A 13,934-nucleotide genomic window follows, 5' to 3' on the forward strand; every position below is an offset into this window, starting at 1 on the left:
CCATGCCGCTCACAGTGACAATAGCCAAACTGGCAAAAGGTTTGGCAAATATTTCTCAGATGTTGCCAATGTATCAGAGCTCATTGCAACCTTCAACAGCAATGAATTGAAGTATTGAGTTTATGTTATGATTTGTATTGTTGATTAATTTTACTATTCTTTGGAAGGACTATAAGCGTATGCTCTAGCCTGTGCCAAACATTTCCGGATTTTATCAATGGACACTTGTGCCGGCACATGCTGGCTGTCTTGGAGGGGTGGTGGGGGGTCATGGCTCCTCTTGACGTGTAAGAACAGGCAATGTTTTTGAAAAGTATGGCAGTCCAGGGAAGCAGGGAAAGGGAGCAGTAGCTGGAGAGCTATTTGGGACAGAGAAGGGATTCTCTCAAAGATGGAAGAAATTCTGGAATCCTTGAGTCTTCCTTTGGATTCTCCCCACAGCAGGTTCTGAGTCAAGGAAATAGTGCAAATAGTTTCGTTAGGAGGTAGTCCCAGGAGAGCCAATGAATGTTTGGGAAAGGGAGGCATGGATGAGTAGATTCCCACTTTGGGGCAGCTGATGTTCCTAGGGTGATGTTCCTAGGGATCCCAGAGAAAGCACACCTCAGCACTGCATCGCTCAGAAGTGATGCAGCCAGGGGAGTCGCCCAAAAAGCCCTGTCCTTTGCGGGCTATAAGTCACTCCAGGGAATATTAATGCCCACATCCCCACATGTGCAGGCTGAGCTCGTGACTGTACCCAGATGAAGCCCTGGGGCATAGAGGTGTAGGGGGTGAGGGTGAGAAATGGGCCCGGTGCTTGGCAGCAGTCCACCCATCTGCAGGTGGATGATGGGGAATGAACGGTGTATTCACTGATGGAAATCATGCAGCAAAGAAGGTGGGTGGGCGGGGGTCCTGTTGCGGGAGAGCATGGGAAGAATGGATGAACGCCTGGAACTAGCCAGAGGGCATGAGATCCAGGGCTCGGTGCAAGGGCTGGCCGAGTCAGGACCCTGGACAACTCCTGGGTTTCCTTTCTGATTGCTCCAAGATGGCGGTGGAAGGGGCAACTCTCACCGGGGTCTCTCAGTTCCTGCTCCTGGGCCTCTCAGGGAACCGCAAGCAACAGCAGCTGCTCCTCATACTCTTCCTGAGCATGTCCTGGTCATGGGACTGGGGAACCTGCTCATCGTCCTGGCCATCGCCACTGACTCCCAACTCCACACGCCCACGTACTTCTTCCTGGCTAAGCTGGCCTTTGTGGACATTTGCTTCACCTCCACCACCATTCCCAAGATGCTGGCCAACCTCGCGTCAGGACACAAAGGGATCCCTTAACGCAGGCTGCCTGACCCAGATCTTCTTCTTCATCTGGTTTGCTGGCATCGATAGCTCCCTTCTGATGGTCATGGCCTATGGCTGCTATGCGGCCATCTGTCACCCTCTGCACTACGCCGTGTCTGTGACGCCACACCTCTGTAGCCTCCTGGTGGCTGCATCCTGGACTGCAGCCTTCGGGAACGCCCTGACCCACACAGTATTACTGACTCGCCTCTTGTTCTGCACCCACAACCGGGTTCCCCATCTCTTTTGTGACCTCAGCCCTCTGCTGAAGCTGGCCTGCTCTGACACCTTTCTCAATAATGCAATGTTGTACACCAGGGGCACCCTACCCATCATCACCCCCTTTGTGGGTACCTTGGTCTCCTACACATGCATCTTTGCCTCCGTGCTGAGGATCCCATCCACGAGAGGCAAGCAGAAGGCTTTCTCCACCTGTGGCTCTCACCTCTCTGTGGTGTCCCTGTCCTACAGGACACTCTTCGGGGTTTATTTCAGCCCTACATCCTCCCACACGGCCCAGAAGGACACGGCGGCTGCAGTGATGTACGTGGTGGTCACTCCCATGCTGAACCCCTTCATGTACAGCCTACACAGCAGTGACAGGACGGGCGCCTTGGGGGCCCTCATTGGTAGGAAGCCAGTGTTTATTCAGTGACCATAACATTGGGATGTTTCAGTGTCCAAATCTGGGGCCCATCTGTACTAAATTGCCCTGTATAGTTCCAATCTTAGATATTTCTTTCACTTCACTCTTGGTTCTGTTTATTACATCATCCTTCCAACAGCTATTTATTGGACATCTATTACATTGCAGACACTCTTTGAAGGGCTGAGGGTCCAGCAGGGAACAAACAAAACCACTGACCATGTGGTGCTCACACTGCAGCCTGAAGAACACATCACAGCTAAAAGAGAGTGCTCTCTGGGGCATCTGGGTGGCTCAGTCCATTGAGTGTCCGACTCTTGATTTCGGTTCAGGTCATGATCCCAGGGTCGTGGAATCGAGCCTCGCATCCAGCTCTGCGTTGACTGTGGAGTCTGCTTAAATTCTCTCTCTGTCTCTCTCTCTCTCTTTCTCTCTCTCTGTCTCTCAGGGTGCCTGGGTGGCTCAGTTGGTTAAGCATCTGACTTCGGCTTTAGTCATGACTGCACAGTTCATGAGTTTGAGCCCCACATCAGGCTCTCTACTGTCAACACAGAGCCTGCTTCAGATCTTCTGTCTCTCTCTCCCTCTGCCCCTCTCCCCTGAGCTCACTCTCTCTCTCTCTCAAATAAAAATTTTCAAAAAAGGAAGTGCCTAAAAAAAGGAAGTGCTCTGCTGATGAGAGAGACCAGAACACAAGCCCCATTTGGTTAAGATTCAGGTTAAGCAACTATAATAAAAAGACCTGATTGCAAAGGCTCAAGAGTTATAAGATTTTGCAGACTGCACTCTTTGTTTCTTTAACAACGTAGTTCCTTCAAAAAGCTTAGAGTAGACATCTGGTCTTGTTGTTTCCAGTGAGTTCCATTGCTAGGCACCAGATCCGATGGGCTTTTCTAGCCAGAGCTCTTGTGTTTATTTAATTTGCAATATTTGCTTCCTTGAACTACCTACACTTTTGTCACTCCCTGTTAATGGTCACCCGAAACAATAGCCTTAGGTGGGAGGCAAGATCCTTATTTACACTGTTTTGAAGGAACAGGAAGCTGTTGGCTCTTCTAACCTTGTGATGTTTCTGACTTTGAAACGTGGCCAATTCTCCTCCAAGATCATCTCTTTCTTGTGATTCCTTGCTGCAAGCGGCAAGCAGCAGCCAACTCACGGTGACATTCTAGCTCTTTCCAATCCTGCAAACACAGGCTCAGGAGACATATGATCTACCTGTCAGGTTGTCACCCTTGGCAGTATTTCTGGACGAGGTTCTTTGGCATAACAACGGTTACCAGCTTTCCCAGCCTGCAAAATTTGTGTCCTTAACCACCGGACCAGGCAGCTCATTCAACTGGTTCTTCATTTGTGGGATGGCAACATCTCACTTCTGGTACCAGTTTCTATATTGGTCAGGATGAACAGCGTATGGGCTGTATTAGTTTCCTGGGGATTCTGTAAAAACAAACAAACAAATAAAAAGACCAAAACCAACCAACCAAACAACCACAAATGAGGTGGCTTACACAGAAATTTGTTCTCCCACTGTTCTGGAGGCCTAAAGTCCAAAATCAAGGTGTTGGCAGATTGGCTCCTGCTGAGGCTGTGAGGGAAAATCTGTCCCGAGCCTCTCTTCTAGCTGGGGAGAAGCTGGTGCTTTGCTGGCCATCTTTGGTGTCCCTTAACTTGTAGATCATGTCTTCGTCATTACATGGCATCCTCCTGGTGTGCATGGCTGTCTCCAAACACCCCCTTTTTATAAAGGCACCAGTTCTCTTGGAGTAGGAACCCACCCTACTCCAGAATGACATCATCTTAACTATTATATCTGCAACAATCCTATTTTTAAGATATGAATTTGGGGAGGAGACATGAGGCAACCCATAACATTTTTTTAATGTTTATTTATTTTGAGAGAGAGAGAGAGAGGCAGAGAGAGAGAGGGAGAGAGAGAATCTCAGGCAGGCTCCACGCTGTCAGTGCAGAGCCCAACTCGGGGCTTGATCTCACGAACCATGAGATCGTGACCTGAGCTGAGATCAACTGAGATCAAGGAGATACCCTTCTGAGGAACTCTGCAGCTGTCATAGATTTTGATTCCTCTGATGCAAATTAGTGCCAAAAGGCACAGGCGGGGGCCCTTGATTTCGAAGGAACTCTCTAGAACTCTTAGTAGGCTATTTGCTTTGAGTCAGTAACCACGCCCAAAGTTCTTTCCCAGACAGAATGTTTGCATTCCTTGATGTGCTCACGTCTCTCTAGCACATTAACGGTGGCTACTTGAGGTCATTTGAAAACAAAGGTCTTGGCAGACCTGTGTGCTGGTCTCAGCCCACTGTTGGTGATGCTCTGGCTAGGAATGCCTAAGGCACTCACCTGAGCCTGTGCTATTTGTGAGGGTGGCCACAGACATTTCCCCCTCGACAGGAGTCAGTGTTGTGGTGGAACAGCCCTCATGGTTCTTGCTACAATTACAAGGTACACCTTAGCAACAACTATTGAGGAACTTTGAAACAAATAAGACTCTTCTGCATATTTCTGGAGGGTACACAGCACACCTGGGGGCCACGCAGCAAGGTTATAGGGAGACAGAGAACATAGACTTCAGGCTCTGTGTTTACTAGGGTCCATGGATGAGGTGCCTTGGGTTTGGGGGGCTCACTCTCTATTGGCTAATTTAGAATTTTTTTTTTTTTACATTTATTTATCTTTGAGAGACTGAGACAGAGTGCGAGTGGGGGAGGGGCAGAGCGAGAGGGAGACACAGAATCCGAAGCAGGCTCCAGGCTCTGGGCTGTCAGCATGGAGCCCGATGTGGGGCTCAAACCCATGAACCGTGAGATCATGACCTGAGCCGAAGTTGGACGCTTAACCCACTGAGTCACCCAGGTGCCCCTGTATTGGCTAATTTAAAGCATAAGAGCAAGAATTAGGGAGTTGGAAGGGGAAAGTGGGGTCACTCAAGTGGTCCATTATTTAGATTATCCAGAGGTTTCTAAAAGGGGAACTTCATGCTGAGGGTTCCCTAATTCCTTATCTGGTGGGTCCATTAGTAACTGTGTCACGTTTATTCAAGATGGGTGACTTATTTGGTCATGAAAAAGAAGGAAATTCTACCCCAGGGCAGCCTGGGTGGCTCAGTTGGTTAAGCGTCTGACTCTTGATTTTGGCTCAGGTCATAATCCCAGGGTTGTGGGATCGAGCCCCGCGTCAGGCTCTGCGCTGAGTGTGGAGCCTGCTTGAGATTCTCTCTCCCCCTCTACCTCTCCCCACCTCTTAAAAAAAAAAAAAGGAAAACCTGCTGTTTGCACCAAGATGGATGACTCCAGGGCATTGTGCTAATTGCAATAAGTCAGAGAAAGACAAATACTGTTTGGTCTCACTTATATGAGGAACCTAAAACAAAACAAAACAAAAAAAAAAATTCCTAGATCCAGAGAACTGATGGATGCTTGCCAGAGGCTGAAGGGTGAGTGATAGGGAAAATGGGTACAGGTGGTCAAAAGGTACACACTTCCAGTTATAAAATAAATAAGTCATCGAGTGCAATGTCCAGCCTGGTGACTGTGGTTAATGATACTCTACCATATATGAAAGTTGCTAAGGGAGTGGATCTTAAAATTTCTCTTCACAAGAAGAAAGGAGAGTATAACCATGTGTGGTGATGACATTAACGAGAGGTACCGTGGTCTTTCACAATATATACAAATATCGAATCATTAGGTTGTACACCTGAAACTAAAAACAAACAAGTAAGCAAACAAACAAAACAATCTGAGTCAGGACAAGAGTCAGCGAACTACAGCCTATGGGCCAAATCTGGCCCACCACCTGTTTGGGTAAATAAAATTGGATGGAAACACATTTTTGAAAAAAATGGACATCTTGGGGTACTTGGGTAGCTCAGTCGGTTGAGCATCCAACTCTTGATTTCAGCTCATGATTGCAGGGTCGTGGGATCGAGCCCCGAGTCTGGCTCTGCACTGAGCATGGAGCCTGCTTAAGATTTTCTCTCTCTCTCTCTGTCTTTCTCTCTCCCCCCATCCCTCTCCCTCTCTCCCCTGCTCATGCTCTCACTCACTCTCTCTCTCTCTCAATCTCAAAAATAAGATAAAATAAAATAAAATGGACATTTTTTGAAATGGATGCCTCTTACCCTGCAGAAGGCAATGCCCTGCTTAACCACGGGTTCCAAAATCAGGATCATGGGGTTTCTCCAACCCTTTGAGGACTCTCATCTGTCGACTTTTCTATCTCTATGCACCAACTCTTGTCCCTTGAGTCCACATCTTTCTTGTAATACTTTGCAAAACTCAGCAAGGAGCAGCCAATTCACAATGATATTCTTGCTCCTTCTTTTTTAAATTTTTTTTAATGTTTATTTATTTTTGAGAGAGACAGAGACAGAATGCGAGTGGGTTAGGGGCAGAGGGGGAGGGAGACACAGAATCCGAAGCAGGCTCCGGGCTCCGAGCTATCAGCACAGAGCCCGATGCGGGGCTCGAACTCACGGACCGCGAGATCATGACCCGAGCCGAAGTCGGATGCTAAACCGACTGAGCCACCCAGGTGACCCTGTTCTTGCTCCTTCTAATCCCTCCATCTAGAGATGCAGGCTTCGTAACCACCTGAACGATCTTCCAGGTTCTCAACGATTATAGTTTCACCTTGGCTGTGACCTGAAGAGGATGCCCAGCTCTAGCCTGGGGTACCATGTCCTCACAACCCAGCCTCTAAGCTAATGCCACCTACTGCCATGGCAGCACCCCACTTCCAGGACCGGCTACTCTATTTGTTAGGACAAAAGTCTAAAGCTCCAGCAAAAAGGGAGAATCCCAAAATGCAGTATTTCAACCAAGACAGAAGCTGATTTTTCTCTGAGTCCCGGGTCGGCAGGAAGCTCTCTTCATGCAGCCGTTTTAGGTACCAATTTCCATCAATCCCTAAGACACTGGGGTTGTTTGCAAGCTGGGTCATAGGCATGTCCAAATTCCAGCTTGCAAACAAGGGGCCAAAGAGCATGAGGGAGGGAGGTCTTCTGTCCTCAGGCTTTAGCCCAGAGGGCACACACATAACTTACATTCCCATCTCAGCAGTGAGGACTTAGCCACCAATGTGGCTTAACCACAAGGCAGACTGGAAAAGATACTGCAACTACAAGGTCACAATTCCATGTTATAGAGGAGGGGAGAATGGAAGCCAGCCTTTTCCTTCCCACGTAGCTTTGGGCCAGCCTGAGTTTTCTCTTAAGATAAAGGTATTAACCCGTAAAGCACAGGGATGTGAGCAGGGTGACACAGGATAAGGTGTGGCATCCATGACGGGCAAGATCCTCGTTTTGGGGTCTACTTTTAGGGAAACCCAAAGTAAGACATGCACAGGAAGGTAGAGGTGATATAGGAATGACTGAAGTTTGTAAATGCTGAGACATTGCATCTAAAACACTCAGTGCCTGGCACATAGTAAGTGTTCAACAAATGCTATTAATTGTTACTTCTAAAAAATGTGGTAAGGGGCACCTGGGTGGCTCAGTGGGTTGAGCGTCTGACTCTTGATTTCAGCTCAGGTCATGATCCCAGTGTCGTGGGATTGAACTCCAAGTTGGGCTCCACCCTGAGCGTGGAGCCTGCTTGAGATTCTCCCTCTGCCCCTTCTCCCCTGCTCATGTTTTCTCTCTCTTTCTCAAAAAAAAAAAAAAAAATAATAATAATAATAATAATTAATTAATTAAATTTAAAAAATAAAAATTAAAAAATAAAAACAAATAAAAAATAAATAAAAGACCACTCACCTGTGGTCTTTATATATGCAACACCTGTTTCTACCACCCCACCTCTCAGTCGTCCTTTAGACCTCACTTCAATGCCACCTCCTTGGGGAAGGCCTCCCTGACTTCCAGCCAAGGCTAATTAAGTCCCCATGTTGCATATTCCATGGTAAAATACACATAACACATAACATGAAATTTTCCATCTTCACCGTTTTTCAGTGTTCACTTCAGTGGCATTAAGTACATTCTCGTGGTTGTGCAACTGTCACCACCGTCCATCCCCACAACTCTTATCATCTTGAAAAACCGGAACTCTGTCCCCATTGAAACACTAACTCGCCATCCCCCTCCCCCAGCCCCTGGCACCCACCATCCTACTTCCTGTCTCTATGAATTTGACTCCTCTAGGGACCTCCTATAGGTGGCATCAGACAGTATTTACGCCTTCGTGCCTTGCTTCTTTCACTCCGCATGACATTGTCAAGGTTCAACAATGTTACAGTGTGTGTCAGAATTTCCTTTCTTTGGAAGGTTGAGTAATCCATTGTATCAAGATATGACACATTTATCTTTATCCATTCATCCATCAGTGGATACACGGGGTGCTTCCAGCTGTAGGCTATTGTGACTAATGCTGCTATGAACATGGGTGCACAATGTTGTTACTTTTTATCATTAATCCATTCTTTCAAAGTCTCAGGAATTCTGATATGCCAGTGTTCAAACTGAGGGCATTTCAGGAATCATTTCCATATAAATGGGGGAGTAGAAAGATGTTGATCCTTCCTAGAAGGAGTGATTCTCAAGAACAATTTAGCTTGCCCCCCCCCCACTCCCAGGGGACAGTTGGCAATGTATGGAAACATTTTGGGGTTGTCATGACTGGGGGTGGGGTGCTCATGGCATCTAATGGGTAGAGGCCAGGGATGCTGCTCCACAGTATCCACTGCACAGGACGGCCTTGAACCATCACAGAACCATCTGGCCTGAAACATCAGTAGCACCAAAGGTGAGAGATAAACCTTAAAAGGATTGCATGCTTTAACTCTTCACCACTCCATTCTGCACCAGCTCAGAAAGGCAACAGCAGAGGTGAGAGGATAAAATCCAGGATCCCATGAGAGACACCCTGGTGACACGTGGCATCAGAGAGAGCAAATAAGTACCAAGAACTATGAAGGGTCTGGGTTGTCACCCTCCCTGCAAGCTGACAATTTAACCTGATACAGTTTTGGATGCTGGCAGAAGACACGAGACTCCAGGGTCAGAGACAAAAGACTTTATTACTTGCAGTGCAGGTGGCATGAACTTCCTGTTTGTGCCAGTTCTTCCCAAGTCCCACAGGGACCATTCAGGTGATCCCAGGTAGGTAATGGACACAAAATGTCTTTGAACCACAGCCGGGGAGCTCTATGCTGAGAAATCCCAGACTTTTCTAGTAGATTACACACAAACCCGCTCCACCTTTATCTCAGAGGGAGGCATTATCGTTATCATAGGGACAGCAAACAAACCTGCTCTCTGCTCTGCAGGAAGAAACTATCTTCCATGGCTGTTTGCTATACAAACATCCTTGAAAAGACAACCAAAAAAACCTTGCCCATGCCACTGTTTGCAAGTTGTACAGAAATGCCAAACACTCACAAAGATTGTTTCCCAATAGTGGTGGCACTGACACCCAATGGGTGGTGGCTACTGTTTGTAAGGGTAATTGGGGCTGAAGGTCAAGCACAAAAGTCTGCTCAGGGTATAGTGTAGTGGTTCAATGAGTAGACTCTAGAGTCAGACCACCTGGGTTCAAATCCTGATTCTGTTACTTTTTAGCTGTGTCACCTTGAGCAAGTCACTTGACTTCTCTGTGCTCCAGTTTATCCTGCTATATGATGGAAATAGTAATAGCCTCTATCTATCTCAAAGGGTTAGGTGAAAATTAATATATGAGCTTATGTATGCAAGGCACTTAGAAGAGCATGAGCTGATTGAGAGCCATGTCAGTGTTAACTATAATTATCATTAATTATCATGATGGTGCCACAGAGCTCGTGGTCATGCCTGCTTTTCGGCATTTGTGGCCAAGCTCTGTAACCCACACAGTTCCCCTGGAGTCTGTCTCCGAGATTTCTAGGAGGACACAGGGCCCTTTGCTTCCTCCACCCCACACTGGCTTAGTAAACACAGCAGTGGGGCTGGAGCGGTGGTGGTCTCAGGTCCCAGGGTATCAGACAGACTCAGGTTCAAATCCTGGCTTTGGCACATGCCAGCTGGGTGACCTTGGTGAGCATTTCCCTTGTGGGCGTGCGGGGGTGGGGGGCTCCAAGTTCTTACTGAACAAGGGTCTGGGTGAAGGGTCAGCGAAACTCCCCTCACACAAATACTACACACGCAGCATGTGACCCACCAAGAAGATAATCTGGATCATCCTTAGCCAATGCCACTTTGATGACCATTGTTGTCATGTTATTCAATCAGCAAGACTTCACAGGATGCCAGAGGAGAAGATCTTTGCTCTTGTCCACCAACAGTAAGTTCACTCTGGCTCCCTTGGTCTCTCTGGTGCCTCCAACTCCAGGAGACACATCGAGGGCCCCCCCCCCATACTCTCCTCTGTCATCTGACCCTAGCGTCCTCATTTCCCACCTACCACACTCTTTCTGCCCATCTCTCCACAGTCAAGGCATGCTCACCTCCTCTAGGACTCTCTCACCTGTAGTCTTCATATATGCAACACCTGTTTCTAGTCCCCCCCCCACCCCCACCCCACCCTCGGTCCTCTTTCAGACCGACTTCAATTGTCACCTCCTCCGGGAAGGCTTCCCTGACTTCCACCCAAGACCGATCATGTCCCCACGTTGCATATTAACATTAAGTGTTAAAATTAACATTTCACCGACATGCTCAGTGCCTACCCAGGTGCCCTCAGCTCCCACTGCTCCCCCTGGCACAAAGGGTTTCCTTCTTCCAGCACCTGAATGGGGTGGTGGATTGGGGAAGGTAAGGGTGCCCCACGCAAGGGCAGGCCAGAAGTGCTGGCCAATCAACACCCCCCATGTACACAAGCATCCTTCAACCAAGGAGGATGGGGATTGGTGCATAAATACCCCAGCCTACCACGCCCTCAGCCCCCACAACTCCGAGGAGCGTGCTTTCTGCTGCGCCCCCAGAGGCCCCCAGTGGGACTGCGCCTCAGTTGTCCAGAGAGGTAACTGGCTTCATCCAGACAGCCTTTTACGGGCCTCCTTCCCTTCTCTGCCCCACCTCCCCACCTGCTACCCATGTCTCCTCGGGTTGCCTCCCAAATAAATCACTTGCCCTTGAATTCTTGTCTCAGGGTCTCCTTCTCGGGGAGCCCAACCTAAGACAGCAGTTTAGCCTACTATGAAGAATTCCCTAACTGTAGTTACGGTCACCTCTCTCCCTGGGCTGAGTCGTGTCCACCACCATGTCTTCAAGGCCCACACAGTGCCTGCCATGTAGTAGATGCTCAATAAATGACCCCAAGTGTCATGGCTGTGAGGTGACCAGGGTGGCGATGGGTCCCTCTGTGCTCACCACCATCCTCAGAAACCAGTGTCGGGAGGCGGGGGTTCATACCTCCGGAGGGATAAATGGTAGTTTCCACCCGCCTCATGCCCCACAGCCTGGACAGCTGGGCCAGGGCCCCCAGGAACGCTGGCCGACACTTCCAGCCCTGGTCAGCACTCCTCGGGCATCCCTGGGGCAGGTACACAGACAGGGCACAAGTCCCAAGGCTACAGGGCAGGGGGCAGAGCAGAGCTTTAATGCCTTTCCTAGCCTCCTTCTCCTCTCCCCAGCATCAGATTCCACTCTGGGAGCTCCCTGAACAAGAGGACATTCCAGTGACAAGGGTCTACCCTACAAGGCCACCGAGCTAGCTAGCCAGCTAACCCGCAGCTCCTGGGGGAGGGATCCCTTTCCTGAGCTGGTGGTGTCAGGCCTGGAATTAGCCTCACCACCTGTGGAGAGGCTGGTCCCAGGGACTCCCAGGAGGCAGGGGTGGGGCAGGGGGAGGGAATGGAGGGAGCTGACCTCTGATGACTTAGTCTGAGACCATCAGAGGACAGGAGAAGGGGCCCAGAGAGACATGGTGGGGGTCTCAGGACCTCTCTCCAGCTCTGTTCTAGAGGGAGCTGGGTCAGGTTTCTGCTCTGCCATTTACAAGCAGGGTGACCCTCGGGAGGCGACTCGGAGCCTCAGCTTCCTCCTCTGTAAATGGAAATAAATACAGTTTTCCACCTCTTAAGGTTCGGGGAGGCTGAAGTGAGGTGCTCTGAGTGCAGTGCTCAGCATGGCTCCTGGCACCAGACTCCACTTTTTTGATCACTGACATTCGTAGAGAGGCAATTATGATGATTTGCTTAGATCATAAGAGGAAGGGGGGTCTGCACAACCAGGATGTGGGAAGGGGTGAGATAAGGGAGAGTGATGGAGAATGGAGTTGAGGAGGGATCTGGGCGGAGTCCTCTTGATTCCTAAAGAAGCCACTGGCTTCTCCCCAGTGTCCTTGGGGCATGAGAAAGCTTCCAGAATGTTCAGTTTGCTACCGTTTGGGCCCCCATGCTGATGGGGGGTGGGGGATGGGAGTTCTCCACATGACAAAGAAAAGGAAGCTGGCTTGGGGTGGGGGGTGGTAGAGGGAAGCAATGACTCTATATCTGAGCCTGACACCCATGCTCCCCAGTGGTGCTGGCCACTGCTCAGTCTCCCTTTATCCCATCCTACTGTGGTCTTGGTCAGGAAACACAGAAGCCTCACTCCTTCTACTTCATCCCACACAGAAGCTTTGATGCTGGGCTGGAGGCCCCGGGGCTCTCTGTCTAGGAGTCCAGGAGGGCTTTCTGGAGGAGGACCCATCTGATCTGGACTTTAAAGGATGAATACAAGCTTTCTAGTCCTAGAAGAATGTGTATGTGTGCGTGTGCGTGTGCGTGTGTGTGTGTGTGTGTGTGTGTGTGTGTGGAGGGGGGTATAAGTGTGTGGGAGGGAGTGTGTGAATGTATAGGGGGTTAGTTGTTCACTTTAATTAACAAGGATTTTCTGATCTTCTGGAGGCCGGGTACTCAGGAGGCCACAGATGATGCTTTGGAGCAGCTCACAGTTCCAACCTGATGATCAAATAATAACAATAATAATAATAGCCCCCATATTCTGTGCTTATGCTGCTGGGGCTCAGCGTGGGCAAGGCCCTCTGTGTTCATCATGTGAATGAATGAATGAATGAATGAATGAATACACCTTTCTGAAGGCAGGAAATCTTACCCCCGGTTGCTGGAGGACACAAGGGACAAGCATGGCAGGGGGTTGGGGGATGCCACACATGCCAAGGCCTGAAGGTGGTGTTGGGGACAGCTGGGGAGCAGAGGGCAGGAGTCTTGAGTGACAAGCTGAGAAGCTAAGGCCACCTCCTTTCCAGTGGTGCTGAGCGGAGCAGGGAGGGCATCAGGGCCTGGTCTGGGCCTGCCTTGGCTTCCAAGAATTCCCAAGAGATGACCCAGGTCATTCTTGCCCTGGTGATGCCGGCCCACAGGGGCAGAGGAGCTGACAGAGAGAGACACAAGAGGAGGGAGAGATAGAAAGAAGGGCAGAGAAACCCTAAAGAGAGAGAGAGAGAGAGAGAGAGAGAGAGACAAAGAGATCCAGAGGGAGTCTGAGAGAACAAGACCAAAAGAGATGGGGAGACAGACACAGAGATAGAGAGAGACACTCATTGGAAAAGAGACAGAGGGAGAAGATGACGTGTCAGAGACTCACCAGAAAGCAGGGGTGACCCAGGGAGCCCCTGGGGCAGAGCGGGAAGTGGGTTGGAGTCCTGACCCCATACCTGGAGGCTGGACCAGAGGGGAGGAGAAGGGAGGATGGGCACCGCCCCACCCCACCTGGCCCCTACCCTGCACCCACGCACAAGCCTTCTTCTATGCTCCCCAAGCACAGATGGGGAAGGTGAGGCCGGCCCGGCAGGCCAGGCCGCCAGGATCCTCCTGAGCCAATGCTGTGCCCGCACACCCACAAGGGACCTGTGTCAGCAGGTTAAAAACGGAAACGGGTCGGGCTCTTTCTTTTTTTTTTTTTTTCCTTTGAGAAAATCCTAGGCCCAAATAAGGCGAGGGCTGCGGGAGGCTGGTGAGCTGGCCAAGTCCTCCTGAGCAAGCGAGTGGCGGCCGGCCCGGCGGCCTGGGCTTGGGCCTCCTC

General features: G+C 49.7%; 1 protein-coding gene across 1 annotated transcript; it reads left to right on the top strand.

Annotated features, from left to right (window-relative positions):
• The first annotated feature begins 692 nt into the window (after positions 1 to 692).
• On the top strand, positions 693 to 2,018 carry LOC125930976 (olfactory receptor 1361-like). The gene is given in 3 exon segments (XM_049643133.1): positions 693 to 1,139; positions 1,142 to 1,317; positions 1,319 to 2,018. Coding segments are annotated over 3 exon segments (1,026 nt in total). The 5' UTR covers positions 693 to 952; the 3' UTR covers positions 1,982 to 2,018.
• Positions 2,019 to 13,934: the final 11,916 nt, after the last annotated feature.

The sequence above is a fragment of the Panthera uncia genome, chromosome A2 (assembly GCF_023721935.1).
Source record: "Panthera uncia isolate 11264 chromosome A2, Puncia_PCG_1.0, whole genome shotgun sequence".
Classification (NCBI taxonomy): Eukaryota; Metazoa; Chordata; class Mammalia; order Carnivora; family Felidae; genus Panthera; species Panthera uncia.